General features: G+C 48.8%; 1 protein-coding gene across 34 annotated transcripts in view; it reads right to left on the reverse strand.

Moving 5' to 3' along the window:
• Nucleotides 1–27,296, reverse strand: part of Dock9 (dedicator of cytokinesis 9) — a 252,259-nt gene that overhangs the window by 56,414 nt on the left and 168,549 nt on the right. For 23 of the 34 annotated variants that reach the window (XM_075949297.1, XM_075949324.1, XM_075949319.1 and 20 more), the window contains exons 20-34: nucleotides 26,955–27,078; nucleotides 26,497–26,618; nucleotides 25,561–25,647; nucleotides 24,687–24,776; nucleotides 23,232–23,347; nucleotides 22,292–22,361; nucleotides 21,345–21,470; nucleotides 19,745–19,816; nucleotides 10,469–10,615; nucleotides 9,199–9,282; nucleotides 8,456–8,567; nucleotides 6,541–6,719; nucleotides 6,220–6,333; nucleotides 3,544–3,661; nucleotides 993–1,126 (exon numbers count right to left, since the gene is read on the reverse strand). In XM_075949297.1, coding sequence (XP_075805412.1) covers nucleotides 993–1,126; nucleotides 3,544–3,661; nucleotides 6,220–6,333; nucleotides 6,541–6,719; nucleotides 8,456–8,567; nucleotides 9,199–9,282; nucleotides 10,469–10,615; nucleotides 19,745–19,816; nucleotides 21,345–21,470; nucleotides 22,292–22,361; nucleotides 23,232–23,347; nucleotides 24,687–24,776; nucleotides 25,561–25,647; nucleotides 26,497–26,618; nucleotides 26,955–27,078 — 1,695 coding nt within the window. Of the gene's footprint in view, nucleotides 1–992; nucleotides 1,127–3,543; nucleotides 3,662–6,219; nucleotides 6,334–6,540; nucleotides 6,720–8,059; nucleotides 8,087–8,455; nucleotides 8,568–9,198; nucleotides 9,283–10,468; nucleotides 10,616–19,744; nucleotides 19,817–21,344; nucleotides 21,471–22,291; nucleotides 22,362–23,231; nucleotides 23,348–24,686; nucleotides 24,777–25,560; nucleotides 25,648–26,496; nucleotides 26,619–26,954; nucleotides 27,079–27,296 lie in introns of all 34 variants that reach the window. The other 11 variants (XM_075949294.1, XM_075949302.1, XM_075949323.1 and 8 more) reach the window with 1 other exon arrangement.

A 27,296-nucleotide genomic window follows, 5' to 3' on the forward strand; every position in this document is an offset into this window, starting at 1 on the left:
AAGGGAACTCAGTACTTCTTGCAGGGAGAAGACAGGTGTAGCATGCCAAGTTTCCTCTGGCACAGGTGGAACTGTTAGGAGGGAAAAGTCCATGGTGACCCGGTGTCTCCTGGCTGACTGGCAGCTCTCATCCTCTCCCGCACTGGGTACGACACAAGCGGAATGCCTCCGGAGCAGCTTGTCCCTCTACACACGAAGGCATGTCGGAGTCAAGGGAAAAAGTTCAACACATCATGACAGACCCAGACTGACACACTCACGTCTCAACACACATGTGTCTAAAGAAAACTGTGGCAATGCCGTTCACAGAAGACCTGGTGCTGAGGCTGAGGAAGGATGTTATGGAAGCGAGAAGCACATCCCCAAACGCCTGTTTATTGGCAGAAAACTTTCTTATAACTTGAAGTCACTTAGAGACACAGAGCCCTAAGAACACCAACCTACCAGGTTCCCAGTTAATATCTAACCTTTATCTTCTCCTACAAGGTTCTAGGGAGGCTGTGGCTGAGTAATGTGCACAGGAAGGTTTGGTAGAATGAAGGTAGTGTGTGTTAGGAACGGGTACAGTGTAACCAGAATGGTTCAACCACGGCTCAGCACCGGTAAGATTAATCCAGACATTATGCCAGAATCGTTTGCTCCTGCCTGCTCCATTGTAAACACTGCCTGGATGCGTGTGAGGCTCTGGAAACAGGAACCACAGTTTCAGGGCCTCCAGGGATGCAGAGCTCCGCAGCAGGGCGCTTGCCTGACGTGCAGAGAGCTCTGGTTTCAGGTTACCAGCAGCACACTAAAACAGTAACAACCAGGACACAATGAATTCAAGGTCTAAGCCACGGCCTTAGCCAAAGCTCGTCATCTACTGCGTGCTGAGTAAGGTGTGCAAAAACAACAACCCCAAAGGTCATATGGGATAAACAGCAGGATGCAAGGCGAATTACCCTGGTCACACCCATTACAGAAGCAACACCACGTCAAGGGAGAAAGATCACCTTATCCAGGGAATTGCTCTTTTCGGGGTTCCTTTCCGGAAGGCTGTTCCCGGAGTCTGTGCTGATGAGAGAACCTCTTGAGTCGGCGTTCCTCACACTGTTGATGTTGGGGGTGGAGGCTGTGTATGGAGACGCTGAGGGGACATGAAAGGGAGACCCAACTTCGGTTAGACGGCACAAAATAAAGAGAAGTACTCGATTTCAAGAGGAACCGTTTTCGCGGCTAGTATTCTTCTACAAGGGCATGACTTGAGAGTTGTAGTTAATTATTTTAACTTCTTAAAAAAATTAATTTTATGTGCGTGTTTGTCTGCATAGATGCATGTGTACCGTGAGTGTCAAGTGCCTGTGGAGCCAGAAGTCCTGGGATTGGAGTTACAGATGGCTGTGAGCAGACACGTGGGTGCTGGGAACAGAACCTAGGTCCTCTGCAAGACCCGCAAGTCCTCTTAACCACGGAGCACTTCTCGGGTCTGTCAATGACATCACCTTTGAGAACGAGGGCGGGGGGTGGGGGCGGGGAGGCTGAGAGCAGAACAGTCTTCTACTGCGATTTCACTTACTGGGAGCTACTTTGGTTTGCTCACACTAAAGTAGCATACATAATTTCAGAATGGGATTCAAAAAGAATAAAAGGATAAATCCAACCAAAACATTTTGATCAAAAAGTAAACTATGTCATAAACCTACAGTGTGCAACCTGTACACCGAGCTGCCTCAGGGAAGTCTCAGGAAGTGCAAGGGGACCCACAATGACACTGGGCAGACACTGCATTTCAAGAGGACCCTGCTACGCGCCCTTTGCTGACATCACTCCTCCTGCAGCTGGCATTTAGTACGTCTGGGAATGCGATGAAGAAGGAAAGAGACCAGATCTGTCACAAGTCCCTTCCATAACTGCACCCTGCACGCGCAGCAGGTCAGGTCCATTGCTGCATGGGGGCTGTGATAAGGAGACCCGAGGCTCCTTACTCCCCTCCCAAGGAATCTCAAACCCTAACACTGAATTCTGAATTGAACACCATGAATTCTGAAGAGACAATCAGACAAGCCAATCCCCTCATGGTGGCTTGATCACTTCCACTAAGGCTGCAAGGATTCCTTGTGGTCCTGTCCAGTACTGGACAGAGAAGACAGAGAATTGAGACTTCCGGACACATTGCTGGGTGTAGATCGTCTCCTTGGCCCCGAGAGTGCATTATAAAGAACGGAGACCACAGTACAGCTAAGCCAGCATGAACAACGGCAGCACGCGTTCTCCACTCTGCACACTGCATTAGCTTCTCATCCCTGATGATAAGCTCAGTGATAAGGCCACAGAGACCACGGCAGCTAAAAGACCAGAAGAGGGGGTAACCAAGTCATGGGGGAGCCCAGATATAAAGCCATTCCTGCTCGAGCTAAGCTACTGCTGGGACCACTCCAAAGGTCACTTCCCTGCTCACACCGCGGCTTAGCGTCTGTACAGAGCAGGGCAGGAACACGAAACGTCCCCAACAGTCGATGTTTGTGGGACATTTATCATGGATGTCCCTCTGCATTTAATACGTATCAGCTTTTAATCCATAAATCTTTATATATAATATAATAATATATACAGTTATATATAGAAAGGGGGATATAATCACAAAGATTATCCATAAAAACAAACGCGCTTCGGGACTGGGATTGGCAGTGTAGGACAGACTCAGACACAGGCACGGGCTTTCCGATGTCACAGTCTACTCCCATTGCATCGCCGCGTTCACACGAGAGAAGGTGAGAGCCCTGACTCAGGAGGCATGACCCAGTCCTGTGAGTTCAGTGGGTGAGAGCCCGTCTTTTCCCGCCCCATGAATCTGTAGTGCTAGCGGGTGGCATAACCACTAGCCACATCAGGATGCTTCACTTATGCAGGTGTGGTCAGCAGAGGGGACCCAGAGGGAGAACCAGGCTGTGGACCCCCTATGAAAACCCTTTGGTTAGATCTGTGTGTGCATGCATATGTACATCACCGCTCGCATCATCAGTATCTGTATCAAGCTGCAGCTTCATTAGTCAGACTATAAATAGGTGCATTTTCTCACAGACAGACTTCTCTGCTGAAGGAGTCTTGATTTATGCCATCTGTTTTCCTCCCCATGAGGCTGTTTTACATATGAAGGAGGAAAAAGGTACAGGACTGAAGATTTCTGAAAACTGATTTTTAGGATCAAATCCCAGCCACGAACTACCTCCTTCGGAAATATGAATAAGACAGTCACACCTCACCTAGGCTGCCAGCATTACTGCTGAATCTTCCTCTCACCCCCATAGCTGCAGACAGCCTGCTTCTAAAAGATGTAAAAGCCAATCAACAGAAGAAGCTTTGAACAAAAGGCAAGACAGTAGTGATGTTGGTGAGAGCCCGGTTAGGATCCACAAGAATCCTGATTACAGAGAGACTTAGGTGGTGAAACGCCACGATCAGGGGAATGCCCAAAGTCCGAGTCCTGATTTATCATTAGCGACTTGTGAGAATAAAGACAGTTTGAGTAACAAAGGATGAGACCGTAAGAGCGAGGGACATTACCAATGCCGGAGATGGCACCCAGGAGGTCTTTGTGCAGGCTGTGGTCAAGGGTATTTCCCTTTTGTGGCGTCATGAGTGGATTCCCGGCTGGCACAGCAAGGGGCTCATCCTTCACAATCTGCCAAAGGGAAGAGAAGAAACTCTTAGAGGTGGCCGAACGAGCCTCGTGGACTGATCTTCAAGCGTGCAGGCAAGACACACAACAGCTGGACATGCTCAGCATTTCAAGTGGTGGGTGCATGCACACGGCATACAAGAGAGGAGGGGGCAGAGGGATCAGGGAAGGAGAGCCCAGAGGAGGCCAGGGATACTACGGTGAGGCGGCAGAGAAAGCTGGCTCCTGGCTCCATCTATCTCTTCTCTGGCCCAGACAGCTCTTCCATCTCGCCCTGGCTACACTCCCACTTCCTGCCTTTCTGGACTCACTGAGACCTTTCTTCCTGCAGAGGGAAGGCTTCCCTTCTACTCCTGACTGCAGTAATAGGTTCTCCTGTCCTTGTACGTAACAGGCATCAGCTACAGTCTCTGGATGCTCCGATGGGAGCTCACTGTCAGGGGAGAAACTGTACTAATTTTAAAATATCAAGAAAGAAGGTGGATTTCATTTTCCCCAGGATTAGATAGGGACGGGGAGATCACGTGCTATCCTGACTTGCTCTGCTCAGAGAAGCAATTGGAGTCAGAGGACACACATGTGGGAGGTAAACCAGGAGCATGTCAGATCAGTGAGAGAGGCTGGGGAGGAAAAAGTTTACACTGATGGAAACAGAAAGGTGAGCGCTACCAACCTGGATGCTCTTAGGATAAAATCGGAGGGTGAACAGTGCACCGGACAACAGAGATGGCTCGGGTTAAGAGCACTGGTTGGTTTTCTGCAGGTCCTGGTTTGGTTCCTATCACCCACGTGGTGGCTCACAGCCTAACTCTATCTAGTTCCAGAGGCTCCAACACCCTCCCCTTTGGCTTCCGTGGGCACAGCACACATGTAGATGAAGGCAAAACACCCATACACAGAAAAACAAATAAATACCAACCAACCAACCAACCAACCAACCAACCAACCAACCAACCAACCAACCAGGAAACTCCCCAAGGGTGTGTGCCATAACAACAAAGTAGTGAGATTAACAATGGAGCTGGCACATGGTCACGATTATCAGGGCAAAGGTTCCAGTGATGTCTGTTAACGTCATTAGCAGACCGCCACTGAGCCAGGAAAAGAGCCCTTGGAGAAGGAAGAATATATTTTGGTTTATGAGGTCTTGATAAATTTTAATAATAAGAAACAGACTGAGGAGATGGCTTTGGGTAAAGTGCTTCCCTACCAAGCACATGCACCTGAGTTCAGATCTCTAACAAACATGCAAGAGTTGGCGTGGTGGAGCGTGCTTACAACCCAGGCTGGGGGAGGGGAGCAGATTTCACAAACTCTCCAGACAGTCACTAGATCAGTAAGTGAGGGGCAGGTTCAGTGAGAGACCCTATTGTTCCCCCAAAACTGTGGAGAGTAACTGAGGAAGATGATGACCTCTGTCCTCTATAGGTGTGCACACACACACATATCTGTGCACATGTGCACACATACACACGCCATACACACATGCACACACATTACACACACCTCTGTGCACGCACACACATACACACTGGGAAACTTGCTTTTCATTACAAGTTAATAAGGGGAAATCCTTATTTGCAATTGAGTTATGACAAGAAACTGGATGTTCATGCTTTAAAATGTCAAATACTAGGATGAGTCTAAGAATCTTTCTTTTATGTGACAGCTGTTTGCCTGCGTGCCCCATTTTCCTCCTCCTGTCATCGCTGTCCTAAAGTCTAATGAAGACAGAGAGGGGCTCCAAGAGGTGGCTTTACAGAATGGGCACGGGGTGGGGTCAGACCTGAGGCCTACATGGGCAATAAGGAACAAAGGTTAGCGCCACACCCCACACCGTCCTTTTGTTCTTTGAACCCCATTTCCTGTTTTGAGACATGGCAGCCGAGGTTAGCCTTAATCTTGTGATCCTCCTGTTATGTCCTGAGTGCTGGACAGCAGGCATGGGCCACCATGCTCATTTAGTTGAGCAGATGGGATTAGGTTATTAATAGAGCCAGGGTTGAATATTGACTGATTCCATCTTAGTCAGAATGTAATTCCCCAGGACTGGTTGGACACCTCGGGGATTAAGAGCCCTGGCCACTCTTCTAGAGGACACAGGTTGGGTTCCCAGCAGCACGTGACAGTTCACAACCGCCTCTCACTCTGGTTCCAGGGGAGCTGATGCGCTGTTTGGGCTTCCACAGACACTGCATGCATACTGCATACATACGTGTGGGCAATGTACATCACACGTATGTGTGGGCAACACACACACACACACACACACACACACACACACACACACAGATGGCACCCTGGGTGGGCCCTCAATTCAGCCTCTAGTGTCGTTACAAGAAAAGGAAAGGGGGTGGGCTCACAAAGACAGAACACCACGTGGGGACAGAGGCAAAGGGGAAAGAAAGTCAGCAGCCACTGCCAGCCAGGCGGAAAGTGAGGAACCACCTCTCCCTGCACCTCCCGCTCCACTGCTCAGAGTCTGCAGCGTGCAGGCACGGCAGCCCGGCGTGCACGGAGAGGCGTTGGCCCCAGCTCTGCTTATGGCTCTGCTTACGTACATTGCCCGGGTTCGCAGGGAAGGGCGACACGTCCCTCACGTTGATCCGCTGCACATTTTCGATGAGCAGCCCGAACAGAGGCAGGTAGAGACTGGCTATCCTTGCCTGGTGACTCTGAAAAGGAGGGGCACGGTGAGTGTGGTCCCCGGCTCTGAGCAACAGATGCAGACCAGTCACACCGGCTGCGGCTTTGATTTGGACTTTTCCTGTAGGCAAAATGCCGTCAACAGGATTTATCTAACTGCTTAAGGGAACTTAGACCACTGGAAATAAAGGACATCATTTACCCTCACACACGTCCCTCCCCTGGGAAACACTCACCCTCGAAGCGTATCTGTCATCAAAGGAATGCTTTATCAGCAGGTTCTTGAGCATGCTGACCGCTATGACGCGGACCTCCCGGAACTCCTGGAGGGCAGTGCCCACCTCCCTGAGCAACAATCCCACCAAGAAGTGGTTTCTGCAGAATTCATCCGTTAAGGAGTAGTCGAGCTGGAGATCTGGAAAAAAGAGGCAGAAGGCACTTAGGTTCAGGAGGGTCCAGGGGTGCCTGAGCCACATAAGAATGTCACCCCGCTGTCGTGTGGCTACGGGGGACGAGATGGCCTCATGCATCAAGACGGGCCATTCCGCAAGGCCACCCTACTCTTAACACCGCAGATGCCAACAGGAAAACCAAACTGAAATACTAACAGCCGCCCTGAGTTCTGAGTGTGAGACTGGTTTTAGTACCAAATTTTAGAATATACAATATACTTCCACTAAAAATATGTTTGTGACAGTGTTCTAAAAATGAAGCTATCGTTCGAACAGAACGGCAGAAGATGGATGTTTTAAGCAAACCCACATCATTAAAGAATTAATACGTATGTTTTTAAATGCTATTTACTTCCTGAGTAAATCAATTCCCTGGCATCCATACCCCAATAAACCAATATATGTTAAATGACACGACAGCACCTGACCCGCCCACTCTGCTTTCATTAGACAAAGACACTATTTCTGCCATTTTCTCTAAAGTATCCCTTTCAAATTAAACTGAAATCACACAAAGCACCAAAAAACCACCCCAGTAACTCATGGAGCAAGCAACATGCTAAGGCTGAGGGCTCATCTGGAAGAGGGAGGGACAGACAGGAACCTTACTGAGAGGGGCCACTAAAAGCAATCACACTCATCCCCAAACTGCAGGAAGCACAGAGGGGGATCATCCAAGAAAGTCCTGCAAACCCTCCTTGACTTTCAAAGCCTTTCTGACGGTTCCTTGTGAGTCTCCCCAATACATGGAGGACGGAGCACGCACAGCGGCAGGGAGGAAGGCTGTCTGTCTCTCAAGAACGACCATATTCAACTGCCTACCAAATAGTCTCTGCAGACTGTACTCTAAGGCTGGGCTCCCCTAGATCTCTATGCCTGGCTCAGAGTCAGTGCGTGACAAGTGGGTGCACAGTGCTCAATCCCTTCAGACTCAGAGGGTCCAGAGCCGTTCGTGAGGACTCAGCATGCAAACACAGAAAGCTCACAAGAAAACCCCCGTGTGTGACGCTCCCGACACCTCCACAGACAAGGGCTGTGCGAGTGGTGGGCTGTGACTGGGGGCAAAGCGGGGCTTTGCTTGTTCTGCTTCTTAAGACAGCATAAAAGACCATCTAGACACACCCAAGGAGCAGGGAATCTCGGGGTGTGACAGCAGTGTCTTAGCTCCATCGTCAGAAATGGAAGACCTGACCAGAGCGCAGAGACGCCTAAACAAAGCGTATGAAGCAGCTGAGCGACCGTTTGCATTCCTTTTATTTGAACTAGAGGAAAATGCAAGCGCAAGCGTCCGCCCCACACCTACCTACAGGAGTGTCATTTGACTCCACAGCTGATGGAAGAAAAGCTCATTCACAAGAGGGAAAAACAAATGCAGTAAATAAGACAGAGTCTGTTAAGTAGAAGAACTTTAAGATGAAAAAAAAGTCATGATGTCTGCGTCCAATAAACCCAGACAAGCTTCTGACCTGCCCTCATCTGTATGGTTGTCTTTAGGCTTACTGAAAAGCCAGTTCCTATGTAAGATTTTATAAGGGATGGTGCAAATGAAAATTTTGTATACACACATACAAACATGCACACCAAAACACTCATCCATTAGTGAAGTCAAATTATGGGATAACATTTGGATCAACACTTTTCTTCTAACAAATGATACAGCTCCCTTTGTGAGACAATGAACCATGTAGAGACAGCTTACCTTGGTATCTCTGAATCCTGCCTTTTCCAAATGGCATCGGCAAGTTCAAAGGAATATAGTGTTCATGGTTGCACACGACGCGGAGAAACTCAAACTTGTACTCAAAGAGAGTCTGCAGGAAGAAATGCTTAGACATGAAAACCTCGCTGGATACTGTATACTGGATTCTAATAAGAATTAGAAGCAAAGTACACAAGCATTTAGTGCTAGCTCCGTGGCCCATGGGGACCAGATGCTTGGTTCACTATAGCTGTCAGCATGGTTGCAGGGATTTGTGTGAAAACCAAGAACACACTTCATTAAATAATGCCTTCAGCACACTTTGAGGCATTGCTAATTTACGCTCCTCGTGTATAAAAAAGGATTTCAAATAGCTTACAATTGCACAGATTCAATACAATTAAAAAAAAAAAAACAGTAAACTGGAGGTAACAAAGCTAATTCTGTCAGAAAGGCCACATGGTTAAGTCTTTGGTCTTAGATGATCTGCGATCCACACCGCACAGTTAGATCATCCTAGGTGCTGAAGAACAAACACCATCAGGAGAGCCTGCCTTATTCAGGGCTACTTGACCCCTAATACATTTATGGACACAAGTAAGTTCCAGCATATGTAAGCGGGGGTGAAGTGCGCCTCTAGGGGAACAAAGGAAAATTCCGATGAGAACGGAGAGGAACAGGCAGGGTCCCACATGTGAATGGGCCAGCCAGAATCAGGGAACAGTGCCCAAGGGCCACGCTACCTTCGGGTCTCCAGGAGCAAAGCAGCTGATGTAGTTGTTGATCTGCTTGAAGACGAAGCCCCTGTCCATGAAGGTGAAGCATCTCTGTGGGTCAACAAGCCAACAGCCATTAGCTGAGCCCCACAAGAGCCTAATATTAGCTGAGACTCATGATTTGCAGAACCTTGGCTTCTGGATTCTCAAATCATTCTCTGTTCCTAAGTTTATGCTTTGATATAAACAAACACCCTCTTCTTGTCAGAGGGTTTCCATTGTCACTATTCTGGGTAGCTATTCAGAAAGCCCACCACAGCGGGTGCCCTCTTTCTCTGGAGGTGCTCCCCTTGGTGCCCTTCCCTATGGAGGTCCCCACCTTGGTGCCCTTCCCTCTGGAGGTCCCCACCTTGGTGCCTGTTCCTCTGGAGGTGCCCCCTTGGTGCCTGTCCCTCTGGAGGTCCCCACCTTGGTGCCCTTTCCTCTGGAGGTCCCCACCTTGGTGCCCTTCCCTCTGGAGGTGCCCACCTTGGTGCCCTTTCCTCTGGAGGTCCCCACCTTGGTGCCCTCTCCCTCTGGACATCCCCACCTTGGTGCCCTTCTCTCTGGAGGTCCCCACCTTGGTGCCCTTCCCTGTGGAGGTCTCCACCTTGGTGCCCTTCCCTCTGGAGGTGCCCACCTTGGTGCCCTCTCCCTCTGGACATCCCCACCTTGGTGCCCTTTCCTGTGGAGGTCCCCACCTTGGTGCACTTTCCTGTGGAGGTCCCCACCTTGGTGCCCTCTCCCTCTGGACGTCCCCACCTTGGTGCCCTCTCCCTCTGGACGTCCCCACCTTGGTGCCCTCTCCCTCTGGACATCCCCACCTTGGTGCCCTCTCCCTCTGGACATCCCCACCTTGGTGCCCTCTCCCTCTGGACATCCCCACCTTGGTGCCCTCTCCCTCTGGACATCCCCACCTTGGTGCCCTCTCCCTCTGGACATCCCCACCTTGGTGCCCTTCCCTCTGGAGGTGTCCACCTTGGTGCCCTCTCCGTCTGGACATCCCCACCTTGGTGCCCTTCTCTCTGGAGGTGCCCACCTTGGTGCCCTTCCCTCTGGAGAAGGTCCCCACCCTGGTGCCCTCTCCCTTAGGAGGTCCCCACCTTGGTGCCCTCTCCCTCTGGAGAAGGTCCCCACCCTGGTGCCCTCTCCCTTAGGAGGTCCCCACCTTGGTGCCCTTCCCTCTGGAGGTCCCATCTTGGTGCCCGTCCCCCTGGACGTCCCCACCTTGGTGCCCTCTCCCTTAGGAGGTCCCCACCTTGATGAACACAGCGAGGCTATGATTGGCATTCTTAGATGCCTCCGGGTTATCTCGAAACTTCTGTGTGATGTGTGGCATCAGCATGTTCACCACGGTCTCCACCGCATGATGGTAGGAGGCTGGAAACCTCTGGTTTCGTAGTAACTGGAAGAGATCCAGAACAAACGATGCTTTAAGAGGTAACACTTAGGGGTGGAGTTACCTCAGCTCCAAGGCCATTAAAAAAAACAGAGTTCTAATCTAACTTGTCTGGAACTGAACAAAGTGTGTTAATCTCTTCCTAATGCAGTCTGGAAAGTCTGCTGAAGACACTATTTTATCAACACTTTTGGGAGCGGAAATCTCACCAGCAAAAAATTTAACCCAATTTTAAAAAATCAAGCTATAGTATAGTATTTGAATCTGTATAAAGTTCTCAGATGTGTCAAATATTTGGAACTGCTTTGGCACGACAAAGAGAACCTGGATAATTTATCTAAGTGAGGATAGAAATTCTGATCTAAGCTTTGGCAGAAGGGGCAGGAGCCTGTATTTCCTCTGGGCATTCGGAAGCTAGGGCCTCTCATTTCCCAGACACTATTATATTCTTTATTCAAAATTTAAAACGCAAGTGTATGGGCACGCATACATCCTATAGCACGTGTGTGCGGGTCAGAGAACAGCTCTTAGGAGTTTCTCTGTACCCCTACCATCTGGGTTCCAGGGACTGAACTCAGGTCATCAGGCTCGGTGGTGAGCATCTTTGCCCACTGAGACGTCTTGCTGGCCCTTCTCAGAGAAAGCACGGGCTAGGCTTAAGCTCCAAGTATTCAAAACACACACATGCACATTCACACACATACACACACATGTGAACACACATACAAACACACATGCACATGCACACATGCACCACAAACATGCACATACACGCGCACACACACACTGGTGCATGCGCATGGCCAGTTTAAAGGGCACGGCCATCTTCTGCTTGCAAGCCACTTCCCATAATGATCTTCCTTCTCATTAACGAGAACCAAAAAAAACTACCAGCTATTTAGCAAGCAGCTGCTTTCTCATCACACATATTCCCCATGGCAGGCTTACTCGCCTTTCAGTCCTCATACGACCCTATGACCTTAGTCTCCATGTAACAGACAGTAAGAGAGGGTAGGTAAAAGCAGGCTTAGTCACACAACCCAAATGATTCCTATCCAGATGTCCCAGGAGTCCCAAGTCTTCTGCCAGATGACACTACTGCTTCTTCCCTGACTCCACAATGGAACTACTTACAGACAAAGCAAGGAGGGAGCTCAACTAAAGCCTCCGTTAACCCACCATGGATTTAATCCCAACAGCCAAGAGAAGGGAGTGCCCCAGTTTACAAACAAGGAAGCCAATGCTGAACAGCTCACAGCTCCTAATTAGTCTTTAACAGCCTTTTCTAAACACATACAAACCCAGTGGGGTAGGATCCAGTTAGAGGAATACCAATTTAACCAAGTCTCAAAAACCTGCTTTGAAAAGTTAAAAGAGTTTTGTTCCCAGTGAATAGCCAATCACCTCATGTCCTGGGTTGACAACACCAATAGGCAATCAGCTTCCAGAACTCAAGCAAACAACTCACTGTCAGGCAAAACTGCTTACTACCTAAGAGGACTAATACTGGGAAAACGGAATCCCAAGATACGCCGCTGGCCTTCAGAGCCAGGCTGGCTTAATAGTTACAAACCCAGAAAAAATGGATAAAAGACCTCTGTGGTGGACAGGCAACCCATTAACCAATATTATCACTATCATACATATATGGACTATGGCAGCACATACTAGCACTAGGGATGAAGTGTACCTGCAAGTGTGTAGGTAATATAGGGAGAAAGAGCCACGTTACAGAACATTGTAGGAAAACAACTGACCAGTCCTAGAATCCAGGAAAATCCTTGTGGACAAATACCACAGTATTGCTGTTGTTTTTTTTCCCCATACACATTGCACTGAAAACAAAGAGAAGAGACAGAGAAAAAAAACAAAACAAAACCCCCAAAGAACCCTACCCACAAATCAGAGAAGCACATTAGCTAAATGTGGTACTTGGTCCTTACTGACATTCGGACTCAGTCAAACCAACTGTACAATGACATTTTAGGGACACCCGGGGAAAAGCTGAATATAGTGAGGTGTTAGCTGATGATGGAGACATACTGCTAGCTTTATCTCAGAGTCAAGTAGTGCTGGTGCCCTTGAAAAAGCCTTCCCCGCCAGAGAGGACCCAGCGAGGGTGAGGGTCGGTGCAGGAACAAGAATGGCAGAAATGTTGTTACCAGTTCTAGCTGAACTGAGGGTAACATAGCCGTCATTGAGCCACCTTCTCCACTCTGTGTTTCTTAGACGAATCTCTGCCATGGGTTTTCATTTTTAAAAGTGCGGGTGAATGATGGGCAATTTACACATCAACCCATCAGTAACGCTGTTACCAGTCACCCTATAATGGTCACTGGGACCTCTAAAGGCTGTGGGAAATCCTCGCGGCAGCCACAGCAAGGAATTCTATTTTGACAATAAAACAAACGAAGGCCTTTTTATGTGGTAAGGCACACATTTGTAGGCAGTAAACGTAATAAAGACCTCGGTAATTAAATGTTTTTATGGAGTTCACTATAAACCCCACTGAAAGGGAAAATAAAATCTAGGCTAACAGGCTAATGTGTAGAGTGGGAATATACGAGAAGACCTCTAAGGCGAGAGCCCAAGACACAGACTTCCCAGTCAAGCAGTACCCTATTCCTTAGCCACGGCCTGGCATAAGGTTTTGCTGTGAGACAATGCTTTCGTACCCTGTAAAGATTTGTCACTCGTATTGGTTGAATAAAATGAGGATTGGCCTGTAGTCAGGCAGGAAGTACAGGTGGGCATCCAGACTAGGAGAATTCTGGGAAGAGGAAAGGACAGACAGTCACCAGCAAGAAGCAGAGGAAGCAAGGTCAGAATGCCTCACTGAGAGAAGGTAGCAAGCTGCATGGCTAAACATACCTAAGAATTATGGTTTAAGTTGTATGAGGTAGTTAATAATAAGCCTGAACAATAGGCCAAAAAGTTTATAATTAAAATAAGCCTCTGTGTGTTTCTTTGGGACTGAATGGCTGCAGGACCGGGCGGGAGAGAAACTTTCAGCTACAAGGTTCCACGTCACCACGTCTGTAGTGTCCCCTCTGGCCAGGGCACTGCCACCTGAGGCCCTAATGGATGCTGCATGTAAGGGTTTCCCTGTCCAGTACCTGTAGCCGCAGGACCAGGACCCTCTAGTCCATATACTGTGTACTCTGTCCAAGCCTGCTGCAAACATGGAATCTAGGTGCGTCTGTGTGTGGGAACTCCATGAAGACCCAGCCCTGGCCCCAGCTTGCTGTGACATCCGTGGACACTGCTGTTAAAACTAGCGTTTTGAAGTGTCAGGTCCCCTGGAACTGGAATTACAGCTGTGAGCCACCATGTGGTTGCCAGGAACTGAGCAGTGTCTCTCTGTGAGAGCAGTAAGTGCTCTTAGCCAGCCCCAGGTTTCACTTAGTCGGTCTTGCTTTGTAGCCCAAGCTAGGCTTGAACTCTGACTTTCCCAGGACTTGGGATTACAGGCATGAACCACTATACCCAGTTAAGTTCAGACTGTCCAAGTGCAAAGTTTGGCACATTCTGACAGATAAACAGAGTTGTGTAACCACCGTGATCAGGGAGCCAGCCCTCTTCTCCCAGACCCATTCCTTCACGCCCAGGTCCCAACAATGGTCAGTTTTCTGTCCCTGTAGTGGGTTCTTTTCTAGATTGTCTAATACTTCTAAGAGTTGTCCTGCTGCAGAATCCTTCTGTACACCATGAATATGTATTACTCTAATTGGTTTAATAAAGAAACTGATTGGCCACGGCTGAACAGGGTAAGGTTAGGTGGGAAAGTCAAACTGGGAATGATGGGAGGAAGAAGGGCAGAGTCAGGAGTCACCAGTAGACAGGGAGAAGCAAGATGGCTGTGCCATACTGAGAAAAGGTATTGAGCCATGTGGTAAAACATAGATAAGAAATATGGGTTAATTTAAATCTAAGAGTTTTAGCTAGTAAAACGCCTGAGCTATTGGCAGAGCATTTATAATTAATACTAAGACTCAGCATGGTTATTTGGTTATTTGGGCTGGAGAGACAGGAAAACTCCACCAGCATTGCCCATATTTTTGAAAGAATAAGTATTTTGCTTTTTGTTATTATTAAGTGATATTCCATCATGCTGAGTCACCGACAATTGGTTTATCCATTTCCCATTCAGTGGGCTCTTGGGTTGTTTCCAGGTCTTGGCTATTGTGAATAAAGCTTTTGTGCACATTCATGCCTGGGTCTTTGTGTGGATGTGCACTTTCATTACCTGTCAGTAAACGCCGAGGAGGAGATGGCTGCGGTGAATGAAGGTTTCTGTCTTCACGTCTCTTATTCATTCACTACACTATTCATATTGCTGAGTATGACCCGCTGCATAAGACTCATCCCCCTTCCTCTCTAAGTGTGGCATCCTTCAAGGTCCAATACATCTCTATCTCTACCTTTGCCTCATCGTGCTTGGTTCTTTCTTTCTCTCTCTCTCTCTCTCTCTCTCTCTCTCTCTCTCTCTCTCTCTCTCTCTCTCTCTCTCTCTCTCTCTCTCTCTCACACACACACACACACACACACACACACCTTCCAGCACTCTGTTCTAATTGTCCCAACTGAGTATCTCCTTTCTCCCATGACCATGGCGGCTTCGGGGTGGAGGACATGCCCCTCGTCCTTCTGTGTTTTCCTTCTGCATTCCATGGCTAACAAACAAACAGCTGCTCCAAATGTGTGGGGTGGCAGCATGGTGGGAACAGCTCACACAGATACAGGAGTGTTCAGACTTGCTTTAGGGAAGTCCAAACGATCTATTTATCTTCAGCCGTATGTTTAGTGCACTTTTTAAATATAAATTCTTGCCCTGCATGACGGCTAAGCAGTAGCACTTAGGATACACACACATCTACCTGTGTGGGCTTTCCACTCCCTTCTTAAGGACACCTGTGGGGTGCCAGGTCTTGGGTTGGCACAGCGTGGGAGGAAGGAAGTGGGAAGCAAGTGTGAGGGAATTACAGTTTCTAAACATAAGTGAGAGAGAGAAGTTCCCAAAAACATCGCCCACGAATGCAGAGTCAGAGAACTTCCCAGAAGGCCCTGCTGCCATGGGTTTTACACCTTCCTCAAAAACCTGTTGTAAATTCCAAGCACCTGCCTGCTCTGATGATTCAGGTCATGCTCAGTCACACACGATGTCCCCTCTGACGCCCGAGTCAGGCTCAGTCACACACGATGTCCCCTCTGACGCCCGAGTCAGGCTCAGTCACACACAAAGGCCCCTCTGATGCCCGAGTCAGGCTCAGTCACACGCAATGGCCCCTCTGATGCCCGAGTCAGGCTCAGTCACACGCAAAGGCCCCTCTGATGCCCGAGTTGGGCTCAGTCACATGTGATGGCCCCTCTGATGCCCGAGTCGGGCTCAGTCACATGTGATGGCCCCTCTGATGCCTGAGTTGGGTTCAGTCATACGCAATGGCCCCTCTGACGCCCGAGTCGGGCTCAGTCATACGCGATGGACCTCTAATGCCCGAGGTTCAGCGTCAGAAGCTACAGGCCCATCTTCTGAGTAGCTTTCAGATGCCAGTTCCAACTCTGAAGGGAAGGCTTCAAATGTAGTTGACGGAGTGGGGACTGGAAGGTGGAGACAGCTCCACCTCCCACCAAGGTCAACATTCAAAGAAAGCAAAATGGTTTATTCCCTTAATTCTTCCAGGCCACTGTGGGTGGGCAGGGCCACCCCTCTGCCACCAGGAATGCACACTGAAGGACACTGAAGGACATACACACACACACACACACACACACACAGTGTTCTTAATTTAGAGAACCAGTTCTTTTATCATTCATGATTTCCTTCCAAAACTTGGGTCAGATCCTTGAATTTTTATATTTTTAGTCTAAATATCTTGATTTTTTTCTGGTATCTTTCTGTTGCAGGCTTTGATTTTCTCATTAGTGACTCATCCTGAAAGTTGGCACCGTCCCCAGATACCCCTCATCCTGTAGGTGTTCTGAGCCGTGGGCTGGGTCAGGAGCTGATGTTACTTTCGGGGTCTAATATGCAGAGCTGTGGTGGGCTCCTTCAGCGTTCATCTGTGTGCGCTCCTGATGGCAGGGGTGTGTGTGTGATGTGTGTGTGTGAGTGTGTGTGTGTGTGTGATATGTGTGTGTGTGATATGTGTGTGTGAGTGTGTGTGTGTGATGTGTGTGAGAGTGTGTGTGTGTGTGTGAGAGAGTGTGTGTGTGATATGTGTGTGGAGTGTGTGTGTGTGTGATATGTATGTGGAGTGTGTGTGTGTGTGTGATATGTATGTGGAGTGTGTGTGTGTGTGTGTGATATGTATGTGGAGTGTGTGTGTGTGATGTGTGTGTGGAGTGTGTGTGTGTGTGTGTGTGTGTGTGTGTATGCATGAAGCACCCACAGAAGCGTGTGTCACGAGGTCTGGATGGACGGGTTGCCTGTGGGAAGCAGACTGGCCCGTCTAGCACAAGCCAGGCAGGCTAAGACGGAAGATGCGCATCTTTTACAGCGTCAGGAGGGTCCCTAAGTCCCCCTCACTCAGTTCCACCATTGTTCCACATCCTGTTTTGGAGACCAGAGCTCTTACAGGCACAGCAGCACTGAGATTTTTTTTTAGACTTCTAAAAACTACCCTCTAAAAATGGCTTCAGGACTAAGAGACAATTAAGGCAGGGAAAGGCTGCAGCTCCAAAGACAGACACAGCTGCCTTAGAGCAGAGCTGTGGGGAGCCTGGCACAAGGCCGGAGAGGGTGGGGCACCTGCTGGTGGCTGCTTGCTCCAGCGTTCACGGCTCCACGAAGCCACATGCTCTACAAGACCATTCCACGGCTAAGTGGCCCCCAAGCCGTATGTACGTGGCCCACCTAAATGCCTTCATTTTTAATACACTGAAGGGTTGTTTGCTGAGCAAAACAGACAGATACACTTAAAACAGAATTAAGTTACCATGTCCTCCGAAGTGATCATATTTATTTAGGGTTAAAATATAGAAATTATCCCACAGCTTTTTTGTACTTTGAACTACATTCCCGAATCTATATGTTAAAGATGAGTTTTTTCCTAAGTGCTGGCTCGTGCACCCCCCCCCACTTCCCCCGTGCAGGCCTGCGTGTGCCATAACATGAACGTGGAGGTCAAGGGACCACGTCAGGCATGGGCTCTCGCCTCCCACCTTGTCTGAGACAAAGTCTCACTACAGCAGTACTGGGATTATAGAAGTGTGCTAACACGTCCGGCTCTCCAGTCCGCATGCTTAGGTTGTAACACACGAAAATCCCGATGGGAGATTATATTCTGAGACAGGGTCTTTAGAGAAGAGACTATGGTAAAGTGATGTCACCAGGGTGGGCATAACCCAATGTGATGGGTGTCACCACAGGGACATTAACTTTTGCAGGAGAAGCAACTGCCCATAAGCAGAATAGAGACCTAAGAGAGGCCAACCCCATGGAAACTTGGGGGAGAACTTCCACCCTCTTAACTCTGAGGAAATAAATACCTATTTTCTAATCCAGTGGCAACAACGGAAAACCGCAGGCTAGAATCCTGTGGCACTTACGACACTGGAAAACAATAAAATCAAACTGGTGTGCGTGAGAGCACACATTTGGCTGCATACTGCTCGAGTATTCCTTGGCAGGGTGGTTTGGCACAAACTTAGAGGGTTCACATCTCTGTGCAAGGCAAGCACCCTTCCCCCTCCATCTGGCATCTCCCTGTGCACTAAATATCAAAATCTTTAAGTTGGATTGAAAAGGGAAAAACAAACAAACAGAGAAAGGACCAAGGCCTGCTCAACAGGTGAAGTACGGCTGCCGGCTCTGCTGCACCAACCTTCTGTTCAAGCAAAATGGCAGCCCTTGCCTAGGCTTCCTCTGAGGAACTGGAGCCCTTGCGCAAAAGGCCAAGGTCTCGAGCCTCTGATGTCCCCTCTCAGGGCTTTCTCTCCCACCATGAGATTGCAGCACACGCATCCGCAGTGCCCGTGCAGCCCCACCACATGCAGCCCCGCAACCCGAAGCTTGCACAAGTTTCTCCCGCTCTCCATCAGCCTCAGCTGCAACAGGGCCACAGTTCACTGTCACGGGGATGACTCCCGGCTCCTGTCCCAGCAGCAGCTCTCCCGGCCACCAAACAGGGACACTGTCAGTGTATGTCCTACAGTTCACTGTCACGGGGATGACTCCCAGCTCCTGTCCCAGCAGCAGCTCTCCCGGCCACCAAACAGTGACAATGTCAGTGTATGTCCTACAGTTCACTGTCATGGGGATGACTCCCAGCTCCTGTCCCAGCAGCAGCTCTCCCGGCCACCAAACAGTGACACTGTCAGTGTATGTCCTACAGTTCACTGTCACGGGGATGACTCCCAGCTCCTGTCCCAGCAGCAGCTCTCCCGGCCACCAAACAGGGACACTGTCAGTGTATGTCCTACAGTTCACTGTCATGGGGATGACTCCCAGCTCCTGTCCCAGCAGCAGCTCTCCCGGCCACCAAACAGGGACACTGTCAGTGTAAGTCCTACATGAGGACTTGAGAGAAGCTGCCGTGAGCCTCGTGAGAACAAAGGGACAAGGGTCACAGTCACATAAACACACACCCAGGCACCCCCAAAAGGAGGCCCTGAAGGAGGGGGAGGTTTGAGACTACATAAATCTGTCCCCAAAGACATGGAGTCTTTATTTGGTTCTATAGGTGGTTGATGAGACGCAACCATCTGTGGACAGAAATATCCAAAATGGTTATGTCTCTTAATAAACACCAGATGATGGCATTTTACATTGATGCTTAAGCAATTGGTTCCAGTTCCAAAAGCTTGAAGATTTCTGAGCTAGTCAAATAAAAAGACACACTTTTCTTTGGATGTAATAACCTAGTAACCAGTCAGGAGCCAACAAGGTCTGGGAGCTGGATGTGTTACCAAACTTCCACTCATGAACTGCAGGATTGGGGCAAAGAATTCAACCATTCCAGCCTCAATTTCTTTACGGAAAAACTGTACTTCTCCCACAGGACTGTGAAATATTTTACTATGTAACACGTAAAACAAGTCTGTCCGTGGCACACAGAAAACACAAGTAGCCGTGAACTACCAACCCCGTGGAAAATACTTCCTGCAACAAGCCAGCCCCCACGTGGAGTAACATACCTTAACTTTGTTGTTTTCTATCAGATGCTGAGCCATGGATTTTATCAGCACATCAAAGAAAAACCACGAATACTAAAAGAAAAGAAAAAACACAGGAATGATGCACTGTTAGGAGAGAGGTGAACTCTCCACACTGACGATAGCGGCAAGGACAAGCAGGCAGACACTCATCAGATCCAGGGGCGGTGGCGGCTGTCTGCTCCCTGTACATATCCAGCTGCACACAGCTGCACCCCAGGAGACCGAACGCCGTCTCCAGCAAGAGGCTCCATCCTTCGCTCTGATGTCGTCTTGCCTAGTGACACTGCCCTCAGCCTCTTCATCAGTGTCCCCACCGACTTCAGTGTAGGGACAAGGTGACTCTAAATACGCTAATTCATTCTTTACGGCTCCCATCTGAGACCCAAATAGTAAACTTGGACCGGGAGGACTGATTCTGATCGGTCAGATTTAGCAGTGTTGGTGGCTACTGTCTAGAACTGTACACAAACAGACTTAGCTGATCAGGCCGTGAAATCTAACTTTCCCTTCCCTTCATTTTTATATTTTTATTTTTTCTGAGAGAGAGAGGGAGAGAGAGGACTCTCAGCTCATGCTGATCGCAGCTCATCATGTAAAGCATGATGTCCCTGATCCCCTGCCTGTCTCACCAATTTTGGGATTGTGGGTGTGAGCCACCATACCCAGTTTCCATTCATTGGTTTTTGAAAATAATTAATTAGTAAAAAATAATTTTCTTCCCCACAGATACAGTTCATGCTAACCAGGCTGGTCTCAAAACTGTGCACTCAGGATCTGTGTAGGGTTTGGGAGAGCAATGTTCCCTGTGGGCTCAGGCAGGAGGCAGTAACACTTGGTCTCCAGTTGGTGGCGCTGTTTGGAGGAGGTTATGGAGTCTTTAGGAGGTGTGGCCTTGCTGGAGGAAGTGTGTCACTGGGTGTGAGCTTTGAGGGTTTATAGCCTTTGCCCCACTTCCAATTCTCTCTCTCTCTCTCTCTCTCTCTTTCTCTCTGTCTCTCTCTCTCTCTCTCTCTCTCTGCTCTGGGTTTGTGGCTGAAGATTCCCATCCTCCCTGCCTGCTGCTGTCCGCCTCTCCCCACAGAGTACTCCAACCACCTGAAATAAACTTTCTTCATGAAGCTGTCATGGTGTTTCCCAGAGCAACGGAAGACTGACTGATCCAAGATCCTTCCTCCTCCCTGAGTAGCCGGGACCACAGGCAGGTGGCACCAGGGCTAGCTCTCAATCTATTTAACTGTGACACAGAAATTATATATATTACTGGGTCAACCCTTAATGCCTTGGTATGTTTAACTCAGATTAAATAAATCCAACTTGAAGATTTTTTCATTTCTTTATGGTGACAATCAAAATTCTTTCTCATAGAATAAAAGAAATGCACACGCTACATTACTGCTTTCTGCTCTCACTGTGTTGTGCCACAGGACTGGGGAGCTCAGTACCCGACCCCCCAAGCTCCAGCCGTTTGTTATTGCTTTGGCAGATGAGATCCAGGACCTGATACACGGCACACGAGCATCCCTGGCCCTTGGAGGTCAGTTCTAATGCTGAGGATCCGGGCCAACGGTCCCGACGTTACCTTCAGAAGTTTGTTGCTGGTGAGGAAGTCGGCAGAAGGCTTGAGAATGGTGGTCATGGATTTGGTCAGCTCCTCATGCACCGTCTTATATTCAGATGCGACGTATGGCTCAGCCTTATAGGCAAACTTGAACAAAAGAGAGAGATAGACTTGACTTTGCTGGTTCTTTCAAGTTGAGGGGCAGAAAGCTTGCGAGGCTCCTGAGGACAGAGATGGGGACCGAGGTGCACACTCAAGGGTGGGAGAAGGGATGAGAACGAAGGTGGGAAGGGTGACTGCCATGAGTGTGTCTAGATGTCTCCAGGGAACCCATCCGACATCACACCCGTCCGAGTCAGTTCTGGGCCCATGTAGCACACAATTCCACTGTCACGGGACCTTCTAGGAATGTGTCCCGGAGAACCAAAATTTTAGTTTTCAAAGTATCACGAAGCCAAAGTTCACATATAACAGGATGTGTAACTTTTTAGAATGGTGCTCGTCACTATGCTTAGTTAATATCAAGCAAGACCTTATTGCTATTTATCCCCAATGACATCTTATGCTGTTTGGCACAGCCTTTTTATCTGAGTGTGGCCAGAGTTAACCTTCCAGTCTTAAAAGTACCAGAGATGCTGGTAATTTTAGGTGATTTGAAAAGCAATATAAGGATTGCTAGTGAATAAGCGGTCTACCCAAGATAACTTAAAACAATTCCTGTTTCACTCCCCTGCCAGCTGAGTTACATTCATCCTTTCACAGGTGACATCAAGTCAATGAGGGATGGCTGCCTCTTCTCAACTCCCCTTTGCCCAGGTACAAAGCCTTGGCGGCAGAGACCAAAGAGAACACCTAGGTATTAAATCCCAAATGAACCCCTAAATAACAAGAAGTCTTTGGAAGGAAACTTGGAGAGCCACAGCTGTAAGTGATCATAGCAGCTTGACTTATTTTTTTATTTTACATACCTTAACATATGACCTCAAGTGGCTCTCCAATCCTTCCTCATGGCACTGGGCAACCACATGAATAATGACCCTACACACCATAGGAATGAATAAAGCAATGAGTAGTGATGTGGAAATGGGAACATTTCATTATCTTCACAGCAGAACAGAGATGATGCTGTTGGCACTTAGCAAACAAGTAGACAAGAAGTCAGACGGGAAGCCCTGTGTGAGAGTAAAACACATCTTGCCAGTGTAATGATCAGCACACACTAGCACCCCAGATAGGCTCCAGGTGTGGATGAACTGAAGGGAAGAAGAGTATGTATGTGTCTGTCTGTCCGTCCATCCATCCACCCAACTGTCCATCCATTCATCTATCCATCCAACCGTCCATCCGTCCATCCATCCAACTATCCATTCATTTATCTATCCACCCAACCGTCCGTCCGTCCATCCATCCACCCAACTGTCCATCCATTCATCTATCCACCCAACCGTCCATCCGTCCATCCATCCAACTGTCCATTCATATATCTATCCACCCAACCGTCCATCCATCCATCCATCCATCCATCCAACTGTCCATCTACCCATCCACCCATCCATCCATCCGTCCATCCATCCATCCACCCAACCATCCAACCATCTGTCCATCCGTCCATTCATCCGTCCGTCCATCCGCCTGTCATTCCATCCATTCATCCATCCATCTGTCCATCTATCCATCCATTCATTCGTCTGCTCATCCATCTGTCTGTCCAGCCATCCGTCCAACCGTCCATCCATCCATCTGCCTGCCAGTCCGTCCACCCATCTGTCCATCCATGCATCCGTCCATCTGTCTATCCATCCATCTGCCCATCCACGCATCCATCCAACTGTCAATCTGTCAGTCCATCCATCCATCCATCCGTTGTCCGTCCACCCACCCACCCACCTATCTACCCCCTTCCCTTACCGAGTCACATTCACTGCAACCTCCTCCTGGGTGGCTCTGGTGAGGACTCGGAACAGCTGGTTTAGGATGGTGGGCAGGAAGGCGATCATCACATGGCCTTCCATTGCATGCAGACTCTGCACACAGGGAATGGTGAGACCTGGGTTATATTTCATTCTCTTGGAGAGCAGGTCCTGCTATGTGACCCAGGCTGAACTGGAATGCATGACTGCCTGTGACTCTCACATCTTATCCTCCCACGGGCCTGGGTCAACAGGTGCATGCCACCAGGCCCCACTGTGTGATCAAGGCAATGTCTACCTCGTTTCAAATCAGGACAGCAGAAGTCCCTCTGTGACAAATGGAAAGCTGAAGGCACACAGAATGGACTTCAATGGCTTGTGTCCTAAACTGCAGGCCTGTGAAGATGTACCACAGTGCAGGGGATGAAGGAGTATGCAGAGGACTAGTGTCATGACGAAAGCTCTTTAAAGCAGAGAGGCAGAAGAAGAATCAGGAGGAATGTCACCAAGAATGGTCAGAGCAGCCATAGCTGTCACTGAAGTGGAGGAGAGGCTAGCAGTCGTAATGGACTTGTGTGTTCATTATTTAAACACGCAGGCTGTCCTCTCTTGATCAGACCAAATAGGAGTTTCTACCCTATTTCCCGCATCTTACTCTGTCCTACACATGGAATGTCATTTAGTGACTGTTTTCAAAATTCTCTTCTAGGATCCCATTCTGTATCAAGGTCCCCTCCACCCCGCTGTAACTGATTCCTGCACACAGCTGGGCTGGGCTGGGTGTCTCACCTCCATCTACCCAGGATGCTGTCATAAGGGGGTACTGCCCCTACAATGACTGAGGAGCTCTCTCAGGGTCAGGACTGTTGTGACTTGAGTGTGTCCTTCACAAAGCTTCTGTCAGAAACTTAATCCTCAACGCAAAATCAAGGAGGTGGGGTCTAAGGAGAGGTGACCAGGCCATGAGGGCCCAACCTTCAGGAATGGACCATCGAGACTGCTAGAATGGGTTCCTTATAAAACGACGGGTTTGTCTCCTATCACCCAACTCTTGCCCTGATCCTCTCCTAGCCCTCTGAACTGTGAGAGAATACATTTCCATTCTTTATGAACAAGCCAGCATCAGGTACCTCGCTATCGTGGCACCCAAGAGGACCAGCCGAGACAGCTTCTCTTGTGCCCAGCAGCTGGTAAACATTTGGCAAAGGTCTGTGTCGGGTGAGCACGGGAGAAGCGAGAGAACAAAGGGACGAGCACACAGGCGGGCAGAGCTATCGCTGAGATCACTCTGGTCCACTATCTAACGCAACTTAAAGCCACCACTGTGACAGCATCCAGACAAGGAGCATCTGCATAGAAGCTTACAACGGGCAGTAACAACACCTACCACCAGAAAGGAAACCCAATTTACTTCCAAAGTCATTTAAGAGTGACTAAGAAAGCCATCTGGTACCTTAAGGTATTTTACAAGTTCGCTCCCTGAGGCTTGGGCTCCAGATTCCGTTTTCTGACAGTACTGGAAGAAATTATGTAGATGCTGATCCTGGAGTGGGGGGAGAGAAGAAAGTCTGTTAGTATGCACTTATAGAGACAGGGAACAAACATAAATGGCTTATATTTATTGGTACGTGCGCGTGTGTGTGTGCGCACACGCGTGAGAATCTTGGTGCATTGAGTACAAATGTGAAGGGTTTACACACCAGTATGTATGAGGAGGCTGGAAGAGGAACTGGGACTTCTCTACCGCTCTGCCTATCCCCTTGAGGCAGGGGCTGTCTTCCTTGAACACAGCTGGAAGGGTTTACACACCAGTGTGTATGAGGAGGCTGGAAGAGGAACTGGGACTTCTCTACCTACTGCTCTGCCTATCCCCTTGAGGCAGGGGCTCTCTTCCTTGAACACAGCTGGAAGCCAGCAGGCGCTAGTCCCTCACGTCTCTGACACCCTTGGAACCAGGTGATGGGCACCTATGAGACGCTTGGCTTGTTACATGGGTGTTTGTTACATGGAATCTGAACTCTGGCCCTCATGGTTTTGTACTAGGTGCTCTTTACCACTGAGTCATCCATCCAGCCCAATGAATGTTTTTTAAGGTTACAAAATGACCATGTACAGATGACATCTAAGGATCCCACCGGGGAAAACTGTTGAACAATGTCACAGACTATAAATTACTTGTCATGTACATCAGCATATATAAGCACCTTCTATGTACTCTTTTCAAGTAAAGGCCTATAAAGTAAAAACACATTTACAGGGCACCAGGATTCTGTTTTGCACAAACTCGCTGGCAGAACAACCAGGGGAATGAGACTGCCGACCCATACCTGAGTGTACACCGTGGAGACGAGGTGAGTGGAGACCTTCAGCAGAGGCTTGCCACCTTCCACCCACTTAATTTCTGGACCATAATGCTGAAAGAAAGAATAGGGAAGGACCCCAACAGATCAGCTATCTCAGCTGCACACAACCATCAATGGGGGCATGGTGAGGGACCAAAGGCCCAAAAAGCCCCCCGAGGCTGGGGAGCTGCACCTGGCCACAGCAGGGCTGCAGCTGGGTTTACATTCGGATTTGCCCAGTTCCTTCCCCTTGGCACACCGCCCTGCCTCCTGGGCTTTCTAAGTAGTCTGAGGTGACAAGCAGCCTGAGACGACAGTCCACTTGGCTGGAAATGGATTCTACTTTACCAGTATCATTTTATATTTTTGAGACCGGGTCTCACTATGTAGCCCTGACTTGACTGGAACTTTCTATGTAGACCAGGCTGACCTCAAACCGACAGAGATTCACCTCTGCCTCCCGAGTCCTGGGATTAAAGGTGTGCACCACCATGTCTGAGTTTCTGAGGATCTTAGGTAGACCTGAGCTCAGGGTTCTGAGAAGCAATGAAGGTAACACCAGACAGAGTGATCAACCATGCAGGAAAGAGATTTGATCCTCAGGATCTATCTCGAACTAGAAGAACTGAGAACTTAACATTTGAGTATGACTACATCTCAGAAAGACTCATGCCGGGCCCAGTATCTCCGTGCCTCTCTGTCTCGACACTGCCAGTCCAGGCTTATAAAACACCGTGAGTTATCTGAGGCAGCTTCTAACTGCACACATTTATTTCAAGATGAATGAAGAAAACCAAAGTGTTAGGGCCAATAAAAATCCTGTGTGCTGTTTGTGCCTGTGTGCCATTGTTATTTTTAGACATTCTTTAACACCTTCTGAAGACGCTGGGTGAAAACAAAACCACTCTTAAAATTTTGTACCCTGCCCATGCTGAGCTCCTGGTAGCCAAGGTAGCCAGACGGAAGATTAGCCGAGACAGGGACATGCTGTTCACTTGTCACCACCCTTCCGTCCTTCAGGAGGGGAAGCCAGGAGTAGCCAACTGTTGGGAACAAAGGACAAGAAAATCCACTGTGAGTTCACATCCTTCAGAAGGAAAGCCTCCGCAAGCCTGGACAACAACCGTCAAGGTAAGTGATGGGGAAGCCTTGAAAAAGCCTCTGCTGCGTGTCTCTCTGGGGTCAGACCACCAGCCATTTACAAGTGCAACTTATATATGCAATCCAGGCACGGCAGCATCATGCCATCCAGAAGCCCACCGAAGCAACCCTTTGGCAAGAGAATGAATGTTTAAGAACCAGAATATAATAAAAACTTCAATATGCAAATGATAAAAAAATAAATAAAACCAAGAAGCGAAGAGAGACGGGATTCCCACCTTGCGTTTCTACCGCGTCTTTCTTCTTTGTGCTCCCTTTAGTGGAGTTATCGCAGCTGACGTGGAAGAACGTGAAGAGCAAATGGTGTTTCTCATGGAGCTGGGTCGGCAACTCTATCTTGATCTGCAAAGGCAAAAGAACAAACTTCCTAACGTTCTGTAACAGCAAGTGTGCCCAGGGAAGGCAGGTGCAGGCGGCCCAACGCGCACCTACATGTCTCCTCTTCAAACTCTTCCTAGGATGAAACTTAAACACACCCAAGCTGCTAATGACACCAAGGAAGAGATGGATTCTGAACTCACTGACGAGAAACGGGGGAAGGGTTGATGTCGCTTTTCGGC

This window comes from Microtus pennsylvanicus, chromosome 15 (genome assembly GCF_037038515.1).
Source record: "Microtus pennsylvanicus isolate mMicPen1 chromosome 15, mMicPen1.hap1, whole genome shotgun sequence".
NCBI classification, from domain to species: Eukaryota; Metazoa; Chordata; class Mammalia; order Rodentia; family Cricetidae; genus Microtus; species Microtus pennsylvanicus.